Source organism: Prosopis cineraria, unplaced genomic scaffold, assembly GCF_029017545.1.
Source record: "Prosopis cineraria cultivar Desert tree isolate PC_DT_omini unplaced genomic scaffold, ASM2901754v1 PC6, whole genome shotgun sequence".
Classification (NCBI taxonomy): Eukaryota; Viridiplantae; Streptophyta; class Magnoliopsida; order Fabales; family Fabaceae; genus Prosopis; species Prosopis cineraria.
The window spans coordinates 25440690-25464140 of record NW_026555337.1 but is presented as its reverse complement, the minus strand read 5'-3'; the positions used below and the strand labels follow the sequence as shown (position 1 = coordinate 25464140).

General features: G+C 27.5%; 1 protein-coding gene across 1 annotated transcript in view; it reads right to left on the bottom strand.

Moving 5' to 3' along the window:
- The window catches only part of LOC129314033 (LRR receptor-like serine/threonine-protein kinase EFR), a 29878-nt gene extending 14438 nt beyond the window's left edge, over positions 1-15440 (bottom strand). Inside the window, exons 1-2 of the mRNA XM_054957414.1 lie at positions 14753-15440; positions 13131-13274 (exon numbers count right to left, since the gene is read on the bottom strand). Of these exons, the coding sequence (XP_054813389.1) occupies positions 13131-13274; positions 14753-15440 (832 nt within the window). The remainder of the gene's footprint in view (positions 1-13130; positions 13275-14752) is intronic.
- Positions 15441-23451: the final 8011 nt, after the last annotated feature.

Here is a 23451-nt window from a genome sequence, read left to right as displayed (position 1 = left end):
TGTCATAAACACATTTCTGGATATTATCTCCAATATGAAATTCTAATGAGGGTCTATATAATAATTATGTAAAGCATAAATTTCAACAAATTCACCTATATAAATTTATATTGACCATATAACAAATCATAATCATATATTTGGTAAACTAGTTGAGGAGTTGACTTGTAGGGCATTGGTTTGGACTCATTTTAAGGAGTCCAAGTTAAAATTATATGGACGTTTGTATCAAAGAAAAAGATTCTATAAACCAACAAATAATTTCTATTTTTTCAGAATCCAGAAAATTGGATCCCAAAACAAGAAGAGGCGTCCCCTAACTAACATCACTACAATAGAATATAACTGAAGACTTATTTTTATGCATAAAAAATTACTGAAATAAGAAATTCACGAATACACAATCTTTTATAAAACTAAGTGTTAAAAAGAAACATATAATGCATCTTGTTCATTGTAATTCTAAGAAAATAATCTAAAAAGGGAAGTTTCTAGCTAGAACATCATAATTTGAAGAACAGTGAACTTAGATGCTCCAGAAGAGAAGACATCCAAACCACCAACGTCATCAAAATTAACAATAACTAAAATCATGAATTCATAACGTAATAACTAGTATATCAGTTATCAGAAAATTTATTGTGATGATGTCCATTAAACTTTGCGAAAAGAGAAAAAGTGTGGTTGTAACACTCTGCATTTGTGCTGAACCTCTTCAATAAATGTATATAGAATGAAACGTGAACTAAAGAATTAATCTCATACAAAATCATTATATAGAAACAAAGTTTTTATGCACTACACTCATATATAATGATAGCATTTATTGCCATATCAAAATCAAAATTGGTAAAATTAAAGGAATAAAGTTCTATACCAATTTTTAATCCTTATTTACCATTTAAAGGGAACAAGTGAGATAGAGACTTCATATGCTAATGTTGATGTTGATATTAACACTATCACCCAATAAGTACATTCAACTCTGAAATATTAATTAATTTTATTTTGACCAGACAGGCAATGTTATTCATGAGATTATAGAACAACATTTGGTGGCAAATTCTCTTTCCCACACTCCAAGTTGAGCTTTCTCTGTTCCAAACGAACAAAATGCTCCACAAGACCTCCTAACTGGCATCCCTAAAACTAAAGATAACTAAATACTTATTTTTATGCATAAAGAATTGTTGGACAAGAAAATTTTACACACACTCAAACTTCTAAACAAATGGAAAATTGGAAGAGAAAATACACTGTTTTTAATGGAATATGAGAAAACAATCTAAAAAAGAATAAAATATAGCTAGAACATCATAAATTGAAGTAAAATTACCTTGTAAACTATTATGATCAAGACGTAAATCTTGAAGGAAAGTTAACGTGTTTTAAAACTTGGCCCTTGTTTTTTGTCTGTTGAAGGAAGGCATAAAACGTTTTTCTTCTGCATCCTATGTAATTCATTCAAACAAAAATTTTATTATAGTATTTTTCAGTTGTTGAATTGATCTGCATATATCTGTACGGTAAAATATTTTATAATCAAAATAATTTTTGGTGAACATAAATTATTTTGGAAAGCCATATTTTTTAGCTTTGGAAAACGTGACAACTCTGCTCCCACTGCCTCCCTCCACTGTTCCCATCCTCCCACCCCTCATCTAATTTTCATGGGAGCACATGATGAGCACCATAATCTGGTCCAGATTTAAGTATTTTAGGTCATCAAAAACTAAGTCATTAACTCTAGTCACTCAATATCCTAATATTCCAACATAACTTATTAATGACTTATTCTTCTTTAATTTTAGAATTAGGATACTGTACAGAAATTATAAAGCTAAATTGAGACCCTTTTGGCTCTCTTATTAATAAATTTGCCCCAAATATTGGCCTTTCTAATAATGAATTTAATATTTCAACTAAAATAACTTTATATAAAAGAGAATTAAAAAATAAAAAAAGAAAATGTTAAAACGAATGCTCTTGGACCCCAACTTTCAAATAAAATTGTAACATAACAATTGTTGGCAAATGAAAGTTACAGGTCATATATTAAACTGAAAAATCAAATTACGAAAAGAGTGACCGAATTTTACTAGCACAATGGCAATTAGAAACTTATTTTGTAGTCAAAATGTATATGTCATTCGTAAATTTAAATTTTGATTATTGGCTTTTGATATACAGAAATCCTTCATTGTCAACAAAAATCGCCATTAAAATCCACATATTAAACTTTTGTTGGTGAAATCACATATTCAATGTTAGTTTAATGGAATTTCTCAAGATGTTGACACTAACAGACTTCAATATAAACATGTTTCGGATGTTATCTCTCCAATGTGAAATTCTCATGAGGGTCTATATAATATTTATGTAAAACATAACTTTCAACAAATTCTCCTATTTAAATTTGTATCTCGGATAAAATGAAACAGAATCATAAATTTATTAAGCAAGTTGAAGGATTAAATTGTTTGGCATAGGCTTAGACTCATTTTAAGGAGTCCAAGTTAAAATTATAATAATTTTAAATCTTGCTAAGTCACACCTATTTTATAGCATTTAAATACTGAAAGTAGAATATTCTATAGATTTGTAATCTAGTTGTATTAATTTTTTCAAACTACATTTACACTATGATTTTTTTAATATTGTGTACAAAAAAAAATGGTGCAGTGGGGATTTAAAATAAATTATGGTGTTGAACTAAATTTATACTATGATATTTTCTAAGCTTTTTGATATAGCCAAAAAACTTAACATAAGTTAAAAATTTAAAAGCAAACAATGCCTTGTGACATCATCACTAGTTGAAATAATGTTAAAAAAATCACTCAAATCACTAAATTTATAGTGATATCCCTTAATGCAATAAAAAAAAATACTCCTAGACATTTTAAAGATATTTCCATCATTTTCATATATTTTAACAAAATACTGTTATGTTGTTATTTTGTTAAAAATAAAAAGATTCCAATATTATCATCCTTTTTAATTAAAGGAATGATTCTAGGACAAATAATAATAATTTTTAGATAAATAATCCTCCTTGGGCTTATGTCTCGGTCCCAGTCCAACTGCCTGATATTCTACAATGACCTAACATATGTTAATTTATGACCTAAAATATGATATTTTATGTGTATTGTGTAACCATAAGAGAGATAACTAGGTGTTTCACGCAAAGGAGGGAGTGGATAGATCATAAGATGAAGCTCATTCAAGACAAAACTTATATGACATTATAATTTTTAGTATATAAGATCATAATTTTTAAATTTCCATTATCTAATATTTTATGAGGACAATTAGTCATTAATTTGGTCCTTCAACTTTTAACTTAGTTATAACTCAGTCCCTCAAGTTTAACTTATCGTGACTTAATCCCTCAAGTTTGCAATCAAAATAATATTTGATAAGATTGACTTTAGGTGTTTTTTGGATTAGAAATTGCAAAATTGAAGTTAGAATAAATTGAGTAACAAAAGTTAGGATAAAAATCATTGACATTAATTAATTTGCTTGCATATAATTAATTATTATCATCAGTTACAATATTCTACCATTTATAAATACTAAACTAAAATGTATCAAAATAAAAAGGCACCGAAAATAATAAAAGTCGTAGAACAGAAAATAATTAATTTAAAATCTTTCCATGATATTGACTCCTACCCCTCACAGCAGAAGAAGACTAAGCAAAGAGGTCAACAATGAGAAGGGGGAATAAACGAAAGGACAAAGAGAGAAGGGTAAACGTAACTCACTGAAAAAATTACTTAATTCAAATACTCCTCCGTCCCAATTTAATTATAAGATATTTTTGAAGCAGATTTGGGGTCATAAAATATAATACACTTTGACCAATGTAATATTTTATTACTGGTGCTTTTTCAATACTACCCTTCCTATATATTCTCTCTCTTTAATATTTTTATACAAAATGGAGTATTAAATGAATGATATTTTTAACAATTTATATTTTTGTCTTAAAAAATGAGATTGTAAACTGTATTTAAAGAACTTGTTTGATATGTGCGATGTTATCTAAAAATGTCTTATAAATTAAAGAGACATAATACTTTTTTATAACAAGTACATGTACGTCACTAGGTTGCTTTTCACCTAGTGGTTGGATTATCATTTTATTTAAAATCATCCTTCAAAACTCATGGCTTCTAAAGATGAATAGTACACATTAAAACACGTGTGAGGAGCTTTAGTTGGGTTTTAATCTATTTTGGAAATCCATAGAAAAACAACCATGGGTAAAAGGGATTATGGAGATATCTCATGCATTCACATGTATCACGGCCGTGTGGCTGCCAAAATGTCACAATAAACTAATCCTCCTAGTTTTTGTAAGGGAACATTTTTTCTAATTCCTACTATATATACAATGAACGTGAACTAACTAATTAATCTCATACAAAATGATTTTATATAAACAAAAATTTATGCACAGTGGCAATATATAATGACAGCATTTAATGTCATATTAAAATTAAATTTGGTAAAACTATAATAATTGCAGTTTTGTAATTTCCATTTTTTATTTCTAGTTTACAATTTAAAGGGAACAAGTTCTTTTCTAAACTTTAAAAATCCATGAGATACATTTGGGGGCATGATCCTTACAAGTTAGTGTCATTGTTATTTAGAAAAAAAAAGGGGGGGGGGAGTGCAAATTTGGCCACTAACTATTTTTCCAGGAGCACTAGATAGCCTATACTCTTAGATGGTGTGAAACAAATCTTCAACTTTCAAAAACAGAGCATTCAATAGTCCGCCATTAATTTTACTTGACGGACATTATGTAGGGTCTACAAATGACATGTAGCACTCTACATTAGCATGTGTAAAGGCACAAATTTCACCATGAACTATTTTTTCGAAAAGCATTGGATAGCCTCTACTATAAAAAAGAGACCACAAACACTTTCCTATCAATTTTGACTAAACACCACTTATTTTCATACTTATAAGACCCACAATGCTTCAATCTCTCCAATCTTTTTACCTTCGTTCTTAGTCTTAGCTCGATAGAAAGAGGTTTAAATAGTTATTATCTAAAGATATTCACAAGGATGATGCTAACAGAGTAGAAGAAGTAATTTGTGGCTAAATTAAGCTAGAATCAAGGTTCTCACATGTGTAATAAAATCAAGCTTCAGGAATTGGATAGATTGATGTGTTGTGAGTCTCATAAGACTGAAAATAAATGGTGTGTGATCAAAATTGATGAGAAAGTGTTGGATGGTCTATTTTTTATAATAGAAGCTACCTAGTGCTCCTTGAAAAATAATTTGTGGCTAAATTTTCATATTTATACATGTTGAGGTGGAGTGCCACGTGTCATTTGTGGCCACATAATGTCCATTGAGTGAAATTAATAGTAGGCTACTGGATACTCCATTTTTAAAGGTGAGAATTTATTTTGCATCACTCGATAGTATAGGCTACCTAGTGCTTTTGAAAAAATAGTTGGTAGCCAAATTTGTACCTTTACTGTAAAAAAAAATTCAACTTCTAGATTTTTTTTTTGTCTAAAAAAAGTTTACGTGAGTTGGATTCTGGGGGTTCACTAGAGTTAAAGCATGCCTTTGGGCTTAAAAAGTATTTATAGAGGTACTTACAAATAGTCACCAACAAGGTTCTCATATCGACAATGGTAATTAATCCTATAACTTGTGGGTTGTTGACCAACTTCAGTTGGCAACTCCCACATATTATTAAAGATGATTGATGAAAGCTTATTAGCATCTGAGCTCATATTTTATAATTTTCTAACAACACCAAAATTTCATTATAAATATCTCCTTTTATCTGATAAAGAAAAAAATTCTGAAATATAGTTATTTCGAAGGATGCAAAGAAAACCATTTAAAAAAAATGATACAAACATATATACAGAATATTAAGTTGTTGATTATTTTACGTTTTTTTTTTTTGAAAAAACATTAAATAAATGGGGGAAATGAATGTTGTACCAGAACATAAAGTAGCATATATATATATATATATTCATTGGTTGTATTCGCGATGATAATGTCAAGAGCTCTTAATTTTGAAATTTCAATTTTGACTAATTTCTTTAAGAATATTTATCGACGATATGGTTCAAAAACGCCAGATGAAAGAAACAAGGAAACGCATAACACCGATAAATTGGTCCCTATATATTGGCCTTTATAGTTTTATCAAGTTTTGTTATATATTAATCCCATGTACTTTGTTTTTGTTGCTCTAAGTCCTTATAATTTTTCTACCCTACAATATTAGTCCATCTATTTTAAATATGCCTAGAAGAATGACTATGTGGCACTAATGATGGTCTCTAAAGTATTAAATCTTGTGTTGAATGTTAAAATAAGAAAGAAAGAGATAAAACAATCACAAAATACAGAGTATCGAACATCAATTGGAAAAAAATAAAACTATGGTCGACTACACAAAGTCAAAATAAACTTTAACATGAACATTTAAAAAAAAAAAAATCAATCAATGGCTTTCAAATCAGGATAAAAAAATAGGATATCTTAATGTGGTGAACGACGCCAAAGTAGAGATGACGAGACAAGTTCAAAATTTGTTAAAATGAACAGAATAAAACTTAACCTCTATTTCATGAGTAGTGAAATAACGTTTGTTATATGACCGATAATTTAAAACCATTAGTGCTACATTATTATCCCTCTCTATGTATTTAAAAATAGAAGGACTAAATTTATAGATAGGAAAACTATAGGGACCATGAACAGTTGGAAAAATGTACAGGGTTCATTAAGAGAACTTGGTAAAATTATAGGGACCAATGTTGCATTCTTGAAATAAACAAAATATGAGAAAAGCAATGTAGTTGTTTCTAATGATGTGGAGAAAACCATTTGAAAAATATGATAGTAATGCATTATGAGTTGTCAGAAGCAACTTGTTATTGTTTTTAGAAAATTGTTACTAGCATTGATGTATGAAAACATTGCATCTGGATCCTTTGTCAGTTTTGATTTATATAAAGGCACATTATTTAGCATTGGATAGTATGACTAATTAATCTTAGATTCCATGTAATACACACGTGAGCATCTAGTTTAAATGCAATGTTGCTCATAGTAATGCATAGAAAAGCATATGAAAAGCAATGCACGCGCACACGGAATACTTAGCACATCATAATTTAATGAAATTGGAATTTATTCGCATCAAGATAAGCATAATTTAAGTTTTCAATGAGACTTGGAATACGAAAGAAGGTTAACACTTAAAGACATATGGTTTTGAATATAGTTAATTAATTAAAATGTAGTTTTTAAGAAATTGAAGTACAGGAAAGTTGACTATAAATGATGGAGCATAGTCTTGTCTTTGGTACGTATATCCACTATATATTATGATTTTTTTGGAAAAATTATTTTTTATATATTATAAGGCCAATGGTCAGCTAGCCGTCATCTTTTAAGTTTATACATTTTTATTTAATTTCAAAAATCCTCCTCTTCCTAGAAAATATTTCTTGGAATGTTCTTACAAAAATATGATGTTTGTAATCATTCACCAAAAAAATGTGAAAATGAAAAAAAAATAGTCATATACTTATAATTTGTTGTTTACAGTATACATTTTCAAAATAAAAATCTAACCCATGACACGTGGAAGTAGATCCCCTCCTGCAACGCCAATGCCAATGGCTCGCAAATTTTTTTTTTTTTTTTCCTTCTCTAGTTCTATATGCATTCAACGTTACACACTCTTAATATATATCACAAGCCACATGCAGCCAGGAAAAAAAAATTAAATAGATCATAAAAATAGATATTTTTTCTATATAACATACAAATTAAATACTAACCAATTTTTTTAATATCATACTTATTTATTTCAACACATAATGATTTGACAAAAAAGGAAAGGACAGCTTTTTGGGTTATGTATATAGTCTTTAATCCTTCAATATATATTTTATTGAGCTTTACATATATTCAAAAAATTTAAGATTGAACGGTGATGATCCACAAAAGTTCTTCACAATTATTTTATTTTACTTCACATGATGCATATCATATTGGAAAGATAAATCATAATTATATTGACAATGCATAAAAACAAACAAAAAATATCTGTTGGAGAATGTAGATAACTATTTTTCAAAAACAGAAAAATTTGTGCTTGTTTTGTGTTGAACATTACTAAAAGATACAAGAAAATGTTGAAGGATTAAAAAAATGTCTAGGATGCTCAATAACATATATAGAGAAATATTAAAGAATGAAAAAGTGTATAAAGGCTTGTGGAGCAATATTTTGATATATTTTCAGATTATATAAAAATCCAAGTAAAACATATAAAATTTAAAAAAATATATAAAAATTATCAGCCAAGTACATAATTTTAAGATTTGTAAGATTGGCAATTTCATTTGGAATGTCTCCTGCATTATTGCAATGACAAATAAAAACACTTATATGAGTGCTTGTGTATATATTAGAGAAAATCATAGAAATACAATATAACTTTATGGAGATGATCATGGACAACAATGTTGTATAAAAAATCATATAAATTTAAAAACCATTAAAAAAGTATATCTTCTATTGTGGCTCCAAGAACCCAAATGAAAAGGACAAAAACTAAAAAAAGCATGCAAAATAGTTGTTCATGGCAGTGCAGAGAATACTAAATGATGTTAATACACCATGTTGTGTTGAAGGCATTATGACGGAGTTACCAATATCACAAAAAATTAAAATTGTATATAATTTGTAGATTCATTTATTGCCCCCTTCTCAACATAATCAATATATATATATATATCCTATTCCCCTCTCCAACAAAATCATTGTTGAATAAGATATTGTAAATAGCTTATTCCAAGACATTCTAACATGTACTAAATTTTTGAAATGATTTAGAGAAATATATGAATTTATCTGATATTATTAAAGACACACCTATTAAGGAGTTGTATGACATCAACTCGAGCGAGGATAAGCCAGAAATAACTGGAGGTATTTTTCCAGAAATATCATTCCTTGCTAAACGTAAAATCTTTAAACGTTGAAATCTTCCAATCTCAAGTGGAATTGATCGTTGGATAGAATTAGAATTCCAATCCAAGGTCTCTAATTTTGACATATTTGATACCAACAGCAACTAATGATGACATAACCACAAGAAAATTCATGGTTTTCTAAACAGATTGGGCCATCCAATTCCTGCTATTGTATTAGGAATTGTATCTTGGTTCAGTCCTCTACGACCTTCAAAATCAAACACTCAAAGACAGGGACATCTGAAGGAGTTTTAGGGCCTAAGGAAAAATTATTTTGGAGGTCTAATATATTATTACTTTACCAGTTCAAATTCTATAAAAATTAAAACAATCACAAATAAAGGGTAAAGGAGGAAAAAAACACACCTAATATATATGGCAATCTATGATTGGATTTCTTTATTCTTTTAATAGAAATGCAAAACTCCTATGAACAAATAAAAGGATTTGTAGACTTCATAATGACAAATGGAAAATCAAGTTATCAATCAAGCCGTGCCCATGGAAACGGCTAAGCAAGAGCTATATTTTTTTTAATAAGAAAATAATGGTAGAGCAAGAAATGATTGGTTGGGAGAAAAGAAGAGATGAAATGACAAAGTGATTGTGGTAGAATATATGCGCCATAAATTTTTAATGAAGAGATATAATTAACGTTAATGCTTAGTAAAAAATTAAGTATTGGTTATTTAAGATAAAAGTAGGTAATAAATTATTAATGAAAATATATAATTAACATTAATGCTTAATAAGAAAAAGACTGACCGATTATATAGGATATAAGTAAATATTTTTTAGGGCTAAGATGACAGCCTGAATGGACTATTGTTACACATGGCCCTGCTGATAGAACCAATGAAATACCAAAAAAGTGATAATATTGCAAATGAATTAACGCTTAAAGATATTGAATTCGAATTGGTCACAGGTATATCTATTGAGAATATTTCCCACATATGTGATAAAGACACAAAAAAGAAGGCGTATTTATCCTACGAGCGTCCATACATGGTGAATCTTTTTTACCAAGTCTAACAACACATGCAAATTATAAGCAACATATTGTGCAGTAATTGTTTGAAAAAATTTACGTGGTTTTAACGCAACTACAAAAGAAATTCTATATATAAGTTGCTAGGGTTGCTTTTCACGGAGGGGTTGGATTATCATTTTTTGTTTAGTTTGAGTTTGTGCATCACCCTTGAATGATTACCATTTTATTTAAAATAAAATTCAAGGAATCATCCTTCAAAACTGATGGCTTCTAAGAGATGCTATCACATGTAATTTCATATATACATTAATCACACATAAGCAGACATTAATATACGCGTGGGAACTTTAGTTGGGTTTTAAGTTATTTAAGAAATCCAATAAAAAACAACTGTGGGTAAAAAGGATTGTAGAGATATCTTGCGCATTCATGTGTATCACAGTCTTCTGGCTACTAATAAATGTCACAATAAACTAATCCGCCAAGTTTTTGTAGGGGAACATCTGTTTAATAACTAACTAATTGATCTCATACATAATGATTTTGTGGAAACAAAATTTTATGAACAATGACAATATATAAGGATAGCATCTAATGTCGACTTAAATTAAAATTGGAAAAACTATTAGAACTCTTTAATATCCATTTTTTTATTTTTAGTTTACAATTTAAAAGGAACAAGTGAGGTGGGATGTCATATTTTAATATTGATGTTGCAAATTATGATTAACTGAAATAATACCTTCTAAGTTATTGTGATTAAGCCCTAGAAGTTGAAGTTTTGTCAAATTTCCAATGCCTCTTGGCATAAGGCTAACTAACTTATTATAACTTAAGTATATAATTTTCATATATTGTCGATGATTATTTTTTAGAGTATCTCCTACGTAGGCCAATCAACTGATTATAACTTTAGTATATAATTTTCACATATGTATACAGTATCTTCAAGAATATTTATTATGTCATGGTTCAACAATTCAAGATGAAAGGAACAAAATCTATGAAAAGCAATGTAGTTTTCTGAAAAATATTAGTAATACATGAAAAATATGATAGTAATACATTATGTGTTGTTGGAAACATAGTTAAGTTTTCAATGTTAGTTAAAATCAAAATTATAAGGATGCTTACAAAAAAATAGAAATTACTTAAAATTTTCATTGTATATCAACATCATATCTCTGTCTTTTAAAAAAAAAAAAAAATTCTTCCACAAAATTGGCTTCCAAACGAAATAATTGTAGACTTATTTACACTTTAATTTGGACATGTTCTTACAATCATCGCTTAAATGAACAATAATTAACGGGTCACTTTTGTATAATCATTTAATTGTAAAAACAAAATTTCAGACACATAATATGCATATTTTGAACCCACAAGTGAGTAAACGAACGAGACAAAGGTTAGGTTTAGGCTCTAGAATGTAGGCTTGTTCAAGTCTTTTCAGCATATAAGTGCCAAATACAAGAGAATAACCAAAAATGGCATATATTAAGCAAGTAAGATATTGGAAGAATTGCAATCAAGTCTCAAGTGAGGATATAATCAGTCAAAACCTCAACGGCACATGCAAATTGATTAAAATATTAAGTGCCTATTTGGATTTCAGTTGGGTATAATAGATTATGAAAATAATTGATTAAATGATATATTTTAAACATAATTGATTATATTATAATCCAATATATCTGGATACTATTTTTTTAAAATTAATTTTAACAAAATTGAAGATATTTGGATAATTTATTCAGAATCAATTTTAGCAGCACAAATTACCATCAATGACATTGCCTTTCAAAAATAAATTATTGATAAATTTGTATATAATATTTAAAAATTAAAATATATTATTTAAATTATATATCTGATTAACTATAAAAATTTGAATTATATTAATATTAACAATTTTAATTTACATAAATAAATAACTCAATATATCTTAATTCAAATAAATTTTATAAAAGAGAAAGATTTTATTCTTAAATACCAAACATCAATTTTACAATAACTATTGAAGATGATAATATACAAGTTGATATCTAATGACATCACAAATATAAGCTATATCTAACAAAGATATTAAGCATTATTTAGAAATTTTGACAACATAAAAAATGTAGTAATATAACAAATGATGCAAAATCTGTGTGTGTGTGTGTGGACCTTTACAATAATCTTTGTAATGACCATCAATTTTAAATTAAATTAAATTATTTTTTCTCTACCAATTAATATTTTATTTAAATTAATTTTATAGCAAGTGTTCAATGGAGAGTGGTGGTTGACAAAAAACCTATACTAGTAACTTTTTTGAAGATTCAAAGTTTGAATTTTACTAAAACAAAAAAGAAGAGAGAGAGTTTGATTTTATTTTTATTAAATTCCATGCCTCTTTTATAATTTTTTAGGCCTTCTTTGTAATTGTCCCCATATGTCTTTGTAATCTGAACGCAAAAAGCTGCTTCCCATAGCTTTGCAGAAAAATCAATTTTTTGAAAAAATCATTTTTTGGAAAAATTGCCGTTTGGGTAATTAATTGCAAAATCAATTTTTTCCCCTCACATAATCGATTAATGAGCTACCCAAACACATACTAAGCAATTGTTTGAATAGTTTTATGTGTTTTCAACGTAACTATCAAAGGAATTCTATAAAACAAGCATGTGAGGTGAAAAAAATTATGTAGCTATAGTTAAAAGAGCATTGTAAAGAACATTTGATTATTTTACCATACTCAAATTAAAAAATTTATTATTTCCGACATATAATTGAAAAATAACCAGCATCAAATATTAATTTTCTCAAAGGAAGTTAATTTGAAAAAAGGAAGTATACTTTGATAATTCGAATACCTGTTTAGAGGACATGGAGTTGGAAATACAAATCTTCACATAATCATTAACAATATTGTATGCTCGCCTTTGGTTTTTAGCCCAAAAAAGAGGTAAATAGAATAATATTTCTAAACAACATCATGCGGATGCAATTGAGGGACACACATGTGACCAAAAATAACACACAAAAATAACATAAAATTGATGAAAAGTTATACACTATGATTGGTTGAAAGTGTACCTTCTAAGTTATTGTGATCGAGATATAATTCTTGAAGCAAAGTTAAGTTTCCAATACTTCTTGGTATTTGGCCAGACAACTTGTTAACACTTAGGCTTATTATTTTCAGGTTTGTGAGAGCACCAATTGTTTCAAGAATATTCCCTACAACATGATAATGAGAAAACCACATCATTATGAGTGCTTGTACAAAATGATTATGATAAAAAAGAAAAATAAGTAACAAATATAATTTTATGAATGCATTCTTTTGAAGTTATTGTGATCAGGATATAATAACTCCTAATTTGTTTTTAAAAATGAGAAAATAATAAATCTCTTAAATCAAACAATCTTTTTTGATACGTAGCTGCTAATTTGAGGTCTACACAATGTTAATTATCAACCAATTATTATTCAACGAAAAAATTCTTTTGCTCAAATTAAATAGACCAATTTTCAAATTGTACTTATTTTTTTATGCTGCATAAATGATTAGGTAAAAGTAGAAAGTGCATCATTATGTGGTGCGTTTGCCTGCGTTATTCAATGAAAAGGTGATGGAAATTGCTATGGTGCACCTGTTTAATCAACAAAAAGTATTTTAGAATAACAAACTATTTTCAAAAAGTTTAAGATTAAATTAAAGTGTATATCTAGAAAATTATTGGGTGGGTTCAATAATATTAATAAAATTAAAGATAAATGAATATATTTTACTCTAAAAATTAAATGAGTCATAATCATAAATAATTTGAAAAAGTTTCTAACAATATATATATATATGTATCAAAACACAAAATTTTAATGAAAACTAACGCATAAAAAGTAGGAAAAATTTATATACTTAGCGTTATATATTAAAGTAGTTTGTTTCTAGCTAAATCAAGACATTTGTATCTTATATATATATATATATATATATATTATTTAGCATAAAAAATTCTTATTATTAATACATTAAAGTCTATGTGTCTTGATTTGATTAGTAAAAGTATATTAAGTAAAAAAATTTAGAGTTACTAACAATAATTATAATATATACAAAATCCAGCGAAAATGATGCATAACATATATAATACTATATAAAAATATGAATAAATTATTAACTTTGTTGAAATTGAATCACTACCATTCCTGAATCATTAAAATGTGAATTTTTTGTATTCTTCACAATTTTTTATTGAAGGAATTTTCTAAAGTTAATATATTTTATCTTTATATATTTGTATTTTTTAAGTTTTACATTAATATACATCATCTATTTCTAATAAAATTTCTTGCCCTCCTTGATTTTGACTCCAGCCTTGGTTCAAATGAAAACAGCCTGAAAATATAATTATCTTTTGAAAATATTTGTTTCATGCCATCTGCAAAATTCTTACGTGAGAACAGTTGTCAATTCAGTTCAGTTGATTAATTACACTTATAGAGTAATACAAATATTAAGATTAGTCAAAATTGTAATGTGATTTCTGTGGGATAGACAGTAAATAGTTTAATTGAAGGCATAAGAAAACTCCACTTTGAAAGCCTTTTAATGAACGTCTAATTAATTTATACCCATCATATAGTTCGGTGAAAGATATACCATATATATATATATATATATAATAGTTATATCACAGATATTCTAGACATACCTGATAAAAAGTTGTAAGATAAAATGATATGCTCAAGTGAGGATAAATTAGAAACAGCTGAAGGTATTATTCCTGAAAGGTTGTTTACTGAAATGCGCAAAATCTTCAATCTCCCAAGTCTTACAATTTCAAATGGAATGGAACCTTTTATAAAATTGGATCTGCATTCCAAGCTCTCCAACTTTGACAAATTGGATATACTTGAAGGAATAACACCATCAAAACTATTGTTGTTGAGAATCAAGTGTTGAAGTGCAGACAAGCTTCCGATCCAAGTTGGGATTACTCCATTGAATGCATTATAGCTCAAGTTGAGAATTTTCAACTTGCGTAGTTGGAATAACTCTTTTGGCAACTCACCATAAAAGTTGTTGCTGTGAAGGTCGAGCTTCACAAGGAAAGATAGATTTCCAATTTGTGAGGGTAAGGTTCCCTTAAGACTCATTTCACTAAGATCCAGGATCCTCACTGTCCCATAATTATAATCACATGTAACCCCTAACCAATTGCAGATGGAAGAAGAGTTGGTCCAATCATCCAAGTGATTATAAGGGTCTCTCACAGAAAATCTAAAGGCACGAAGTGCCAATTCATCAGTACTGAAATTGGTATGACAACAAGTGGGGTGAATCATGAGACAAAGCAATAAGAACATGGAGAAGGAGAAATGGAAACAAAGGTTCGCCATGGTGTATGGGATTCTTAGGTTGAAGAAGAAAGAGGAGAAGGCCTTTCTATAAATATGCAACAACGTTGATAAGGACAACCTCTTTTTTGAATAAATAGAAGGACAACTTTTTAATGCCTTGCAATTAAATATAATATTTTTTTACGTAGAGCACAATTGAAAAAGACCCTTCAATTCTTTTCAGATTATAATTTTTTTAAATCGCTCCCTTTATTGTTAATGTATGAGAATTGTGATGAAATGGTACGATAGAATTTTCAAGGGAGAATTCCCAAATACGATGCAAAGTTCTCACAAAAAGGAAAAAAAAAAAAGCAAAGGAAATTAACCTTTGTTTTGCAAATGATTTACAATATATAATAATATTTATTTATTCTTTTTACTACCCACATCTATGAGTTCTAAATAAACTGGGCATTTTTCTGTTTTGGCAATTATAAGGGTATTTAGAGCAAACGATAGACTTTTGTGAATTAAATTGCAACACACATAAGAGTTAGGATTCAAATCCCCAACTATCCACTTATAGTGTAGGCGTTTTTCTAATTTTTAGAGCTCCAATAGTTTTAATTATAGGCTCAATACTTGCACCATGCATTGAAAGTGGAAAATAATTTTTAATGAGATTATTTAAAAATAATTTAAAACACTTATTTTTAAATCATAGGAGTGTTTTAAATATTTGAATTGGCAAAAATAATGTGCCGACAATTTAATTTTAAACGTAATAGAAACTACTGCATAATATCCATTAGTTTGGCCAAAGATATGAGTATGAGTTGGCTTGACCAATGAAAATAAGGATACCAACCCAAAAATTATTGTCACAATTAATGGCTTCATTTTCTTGTTAGCTTCAATAATAAGTTGAAAATAGCCAAGACGACACTGCTTTAATCTTATTTATTTATATAATTCATTTTTTAACATCACATCCTAATAAAGAAGATGTAATAAAAATTAAAATTTCTCAATTTAACAATATTATTAAATGCATCATTTATTTAAAATATCTCTCTTATATACAATATTTTACTCTCTTTATTATAAATTGTGAAATATAGAATTGTGCCGTTTCCTCTACGCAACCCTTAATTTTCAAAATGAATTGACAGAAATAAACAAAAAATATTATTGACTTATTGTGCAGCTGGTCCAACGAACAAGCTTGTATTATTGTGCCACTAGTCCAAAGATAGAACCTTTTTTTTTTCTGTGTGTGTGGAGACAAAAAAAAAAAAAAAAGACAGAACCTTTAGTTTGCTGTCAATGAAATGACTTGAATTACTAAATGAGCACATACTTTCTAGTTATAAAATTAGGTTTAATGACAAATGATTTTGAGTCTAACACGAACACAACTCAGATTTTAATATCCGACCTCGGTGATAAGCCTGAAATAATTAATTAGTGGGACCAAAATTTGTAATTAAGATAAATATTAATATTTTTATTAGATTAATTTGAATATTTATTAAAATATATTAAATATAAAATTTATTAAATAAAGAACTATGCATAAAACGTTGAAGTTATATCTATTAGTATCTTACTTTTCATTTTAATTAATAAAAATTACTTTACCTCTTTTATATAGTGTAGAAATTATGTGATATAATTTTCAAGTTAAATTTTTTAAAAATAATTTTTTCAAAATTATTGCTTCCTTCTTTCTAAAACTCTTGTTATTTAAGGTTATAGACATAAATAAGATTTTGGTCAAATAAATTTTTAGGTTGTAACGCATAAAACTCTTGTTAAAAAATAACGCTTATTTTACTCCGTTTAAAAAATCATATTTTAAATGTTTGAATTTGGCTAAAATAATTTAGAAAATATTCAATTTCTAATATTATTATTCTAATCACATTTATAATTAATGTAGGCTACCAGTAGAGAAAGAAATTTTTGTTTATTTTAATTATAAAACATGTGAATTTTTCTTATAAGAAACTCTATTTAAATATTGGTGTTTGTTAATATATTATTAAAATATGTATATTTGGTAGAGTGAAAATAAAAATTACTTAGATGTTCCTCTGATTATAAAAAAATTAAAAATTTTATTAAATCTTTGAATAAACCTAATGAATTTAAATTTTTTTAATGAAATGTGTTAAAAATATTTTATAAATACCCATATTGAGTAGGATCTGCTTTATATATTAGTTGGCCAAAAAAAAAATCTCCAATGTTGTGTCTTTTTTTTTTCAATATACTCCTTACTATATTTCTTATTGTACAGTTTTTCACTTTTTGTACAAAAAAGCAGAAAAAAAGGAAATAGAAATGAAGAGAAAGAGAAATTAAAGAATAAGATGAATAAGAAATTTAAAAAGTATTTTTAAGTAAGACTGGAATTATTGTGCCCCATTCTCTACTTTAAAGACATTCAAGTTGACTTGCGTTCAATCGTGAGTCTAGGGAAATAAGATGAAATTTCTTTTATAGGACCACATCAATGCGTCAATAAATGTTTAGGAAATTTCCTCAATTATAGAATCTTGACATACGTGGAGCAATCCTAGCCATTGGTTTTAACACTATGCGTATCCGACACGAGAGTGACGAACACCCAAACAATTCCCACAAAATTATTTCCTCAAAGCCAATAGAAAAATGAGATTACGATATAATAATAGAGTGTGTGGATCTAAATTCAAATTAATATCCATCTATTTAATTTAAAAAAATAATATGTGCTTAAATATTTAGACCTAGCTTGGTGATTTCTGAAAATTTTGATCATATAATAAAGTATATGTTGTAGAATTACGTAAGGTATTAATTTAGTAATTTGGCCCCAAAAAAATTGAACATATAAGTTAGTAATAACTTTTGAATTATTTTTTCTTAATGTAAATGCGAAATAACATCTAGTTTACTCCTTAACAATATACAACCATGTGTGTGCGTAAGTGAGTTCTTTAATGGAAATTATGGACGGTTCAACCAAGGACTTTTATTTTGCCATTATATTAGCGCCATGGATATGTTTTTTTTTTCCGTCACATCAATGAGTTATAGAATGACTTTGAAATTTCTCAACAATGAATTTTGCAATTTTAACAAGCAATATTATTGGAAACACTAGTAAAAACACGGTAGAACAGATGCATCCGTAATAATTTTAAATTTATTTTTTATTAATTTATATGTGAAATCATATTTGTTCTTTCCCTAATAATAAAGTACAATTATAAATATGAATTTTTAACATATAATAATAAAACAAAGTCTCCATTACCGACCATTGCGCAACTCTTTTTACGTCATGGATTTATAAGTTGACTTAGCATGGAAATAAATTAGCATGAATAAAAAATGATGATATTTTTTTTCCCCCATCAATAAGCCACGAGAAGTTGTTCATCGTCATTCAAGAAACACGCCAACTGGAATTGTATGAATTGGTTCATAATTTTACTGCACGCATGCTTGGCCTCAAGAAATTCATTATCTTCCTTCCTTCCTAACATTAATATATTTTATCTTAAGATAGCTTAGATGGTAAAAATAGAATAAAGTGCTTGCATTGCTTAATATATACATGCACACATGCATAGAAATTTGAAAATTAATCATCATCATCATCATCAATGGTTATATCTTTGTACCTAACACTTCACTCCGTTTATAAAATCATATTTTAAATATTTGAACATTGCAAAAATAATGCCCCGGCTATTCAATTTCTAAGAGATAATTACGAACTTGAGCTGGCTTGACCAAAGAAAATGTGGACACTAACTAAAAAGATTAATGGTCACCATCAATAGCTTCTTTTTCTTGTTTGCTTTAACAACGGGTTGAGAAGAGCCAAGACTTCTTTTCTACGTGATCTTAATGTTCAGAATGGAATGACTTAAATATACATAAAACTACTTTTATTCCTCTACTATTATTGTGCCATTTTCTCTACGCATATGAATTGACTTAGACTTTGAAATTATGCATCAGCATAGGAAAATAAGATAACCATTATGACATTTTTTAAAATTTGACTCCTCCACTTATATTTGTAAGACATTGGAGGAGGGATTTTATGGCCGTTTTTACAAAATTTTATAATCACTCACGACTTATAAAGTATTTAAAACCAAAATGTTTTCTCATTATATAGGCGTAAAATAAATGCATATTTATTTAGATTATTGACGAAATAAAGCAATTGTAGTGAAAGCTTGAAGAATGACCAAAGATGGACGATAGTGAAAAGGCTTGATGGTTTGCGGTTATAACATAAAATTTTGGGGAAATAACATGTTGGCTCTCATTTTGTTCCCCACAGAAATAACCATTCATGTTGATGGGCCATAAACACAAGTCCCAAAATAGTCAGCTTGAAACAAACAAAATCAAACAACAAGAAAACATAAAAAAAAAAAATCAAAATCAGACAACATCATGAACATCAGTTCTGTCTGCCTCTAGTAGGTGATCAAGGTCAACAAATTAAGGTGATCCAACTAGTAAGGAGTTAGTCTACTTTCTATAAGAATATAAGTTCAAATATGGCTGCCAACGTGAGATTTTTTAAAAAAAATTGTAACTTGTTAAAAAATAATTTGCAACCAACCTTTCAAATTTAAGTGGGAAGCGAGAAAATTAACTTTAAGGCCAAAGTTATTTAGATTTTAGATAATCTTACTTTTAGATTTTGATCACTTAATGGACCTTTGGGTCAATTTTGGTAGTCTATTGAAGATGGAATTTCTCAATGTATCTTTTTCTGCATAATGTTCCATGCCTTTCCGTCATAGCCACAAGAGAGGGATATATATATATGATAGGAGAGTTACAAATTGCATTTTCAGAATCTCTCTTAATTTTCTTAGGCATTTATTAAAATAAGTTAAATATAGTTTTCTTTTCTTTTCTTTTTTATGTCAAAGAATTGTTTTTATATGCTTTTTATCTTTTCTCTGTTCTATTTGTATTTTATCATACAAACAAAATTAATTTTTCCCCATTGTTTTCTATACACAAAAAAAGTGATTTTACATTTTACAACTCTCATGTTATTATTTTGATTAAAACTATGTTTTGACCAAATCCAACTGATCAAACGCAAACCATTTCATTTCTTTGTTATTATGAGAGCCTTTGATTCAGTAAAATGATAAATGGGATTAGCTATGATATCGCCAAAGAAAGTTATTGGAATTAGGTTAAACAACATTATATGAATGTAATGATGAAGCATAGAAGAAACTCTTTGCTCGCATGTTCAATGTTGGAGAAGGTGTTGGCGCATTTATCAACTTGCTAGAGAAGATACAAAGACCACATTATTGTCCCACTTCTTCTATGTCTTGGACATGAGTTTACTTGACTTTGAAATGCAACACTCTTTAATTATAAAATCAAATTTATTCTAAGAATTGTTAGAGACTAATGTGTGCCATAGTCAAATTATTCTAACAAAAAGGAATCAACATACTATTGTGCATTGTTTTTCCACAACATAAGTATATGGTTCATCTTGACTAGAAAAATTATGTATAAAATATGAATTTTCACCATTCATGACTTTTGTTTCTCTGTGGCCATATTAATGAGGTGTGTAAAAAGACAAGAAAACACCTCAATTCATAGAACAGCCACATTACCAATGAAATGACTAAAATAAATATTCATAAATTATTTTTATTCCATTAACCTATTATTTTGCCATTTCTTTACGCCAAGGGCATAACCATGTTGAATGTAATTGGCCCCTACACCTCCTTCCCATTAATTGGCACTTTGGTTTACTCCCCCATCCAACAATGACCTGCTCCTTACTTTTTTTCTTCCAATATTGTGTATTATACGTATTATAATTAAAAAAACCCACACGCACATATTATAAACTATATAATTCTTCTGTGCATTATAAAAATGAAACACTAAGAGAGGCCTCATTCATAAAATAAAAGGAGGCCAATCTAATTAGAGCCACAAGATTTCTTCACACGCAAGTCTCCTGAAAAAAGATTTATTCCCAAATATTTTCATTAAAAAGACATGTAATAATTTTAAAATCTTTGACTATTAACGTACAAATGGAGAAACATCTTGATAAATATATTTTATTCATTTAAATGGTTGTGATTTTGAGATTATAATTGAACTATTTCACAAACTTTCACTTGATTTCTTTTCAAATTTAATTGCATGTCTAAATAGGGAAATTTATTATGAATTTTTCCTGCACATCTCATATAAAATTATAGAATAATGTTTGGTGTGAACAAATAAGTCAGTAATTGGCCCAGAAAAAAAGTGAATATATAAGTCAACAATAACTTTTGAATTAGCTTTGGTTATTTTACATGCGAAATAACATATATTTTACTCTTTAAAAAATACAACCATGTGAGTTCTTTAATAGAAATATGAATGAAATAAATTCTATGAAAGACTGAATTGTGCCACTGCATTAATGTTATGGATAATTTTTTCCTTGTGGTCACAACAATGAGTTCTACAATGACTAGGCAATTTCCCATCAATTAGTTTCGCAGGCTTAACAAACAGTAATTGGAACTGGAAAATTAATTCTTATTTTGATTTTTTTAAAATAATACATATTTTACTCCATTTAAATATAATATCTTAAGTATTAATTGGAAAAAATAATGCGCCAACTAGTCAAATTAAAACAAAGAATCATTGTTGTGCCATTTTTTCCATGATGTGGTGGGTATTTGAGTTAACTTGGCTTGACCAAGGAAAATATATAAACAAATGAAAAAATTGTCATAATCCATATGACTTTAAAAATTCTGCATTTACTGAACCTCGATATTTCTGAATACTATTTATATTTCATCAACGCTTGGTTATTGTGCCATTTTAACACACGTATGGATTGATTCACTTAAAAAATTTCACCACATCAGTGAGTTGTGAAAATAATAAATACAATCTCATTGATAGAACATAATAATTTTTCCATTAAGGAAATAATTTTAATATGCATTGCATACTTACGTTTAAGCTATATAAAATAGTGTTTAGTCAAAAAAAAAAAAACCTATCATTCATTTTCAAATCAACTGTAGTTTATTTGCAAGAGCAATAAAATGGGTAGATGACATTAGAAAACCAAAAGATTGAATTAAGCTTAAACAAGGATCAAAAGATTTAGAAATCCAAAATAAGGACCAAAGTCACTCTAAAATTTGCTACTTTTATCCCATAATTTACAACCATCAAAACAATAAATTGTAAGTGAAATTTGATAAATTTATAAAAGAAAAACTTGTCAAACTTATAATAATTTCTAGTGATTTTCTTCTAGTTAATTTGTGAAGGAAAACAATTTCCAAGTAGTGATATATTTGACAAGCTAATAAGTCATCCTTAAAAAATTTTCAGCTTTTGTTTAAAAATGTATTTATTTATAAATCATAAAAACATTAGTTAGGTTGTAAATTTATGGAGAATATATAAATATCAAAATTTGACCTGTAAAGTATATGCGAAGATTATTAACTAATAATAATAATAGTAGTATTTAAATTATTAAATTTTTAAAGTATTAATATTTTAATTAATAAGATATTATTAAAAAATATAATATTTTTGAATTACTTACTAGTGTTTTTGCCTGCAATGATTATTCAATAATTACCTAGTAGCTGGTTAAAATGATCTTTTTTGTCTTTTACATGGGTAAGAAATAAAATTAGTCTTTTGTGGTTTATTTATATTTTAGAAAATTTAATTGATATTAATTTTATTATAGGATATATATTTATAATTTTTTGAATATTTGCCATGCACCAGTTTTTAAATGTTGAATGGGGCATTATTCCATAAAAAGTTTGGGATATCATCATGCCTCTTATGTGAATAGTTGAGAATTAAAAATATCATTTAACCCAATAAAAAATTAAATTTAATATAGAGCTATTAATGAAAGAAAGTGTTATTTTATTTTATAATATATATATATATTTATACATATTGATATAGAAATTTAATTACAAAAAGAATTCCATAAAACATAGCCCAAAAGAAT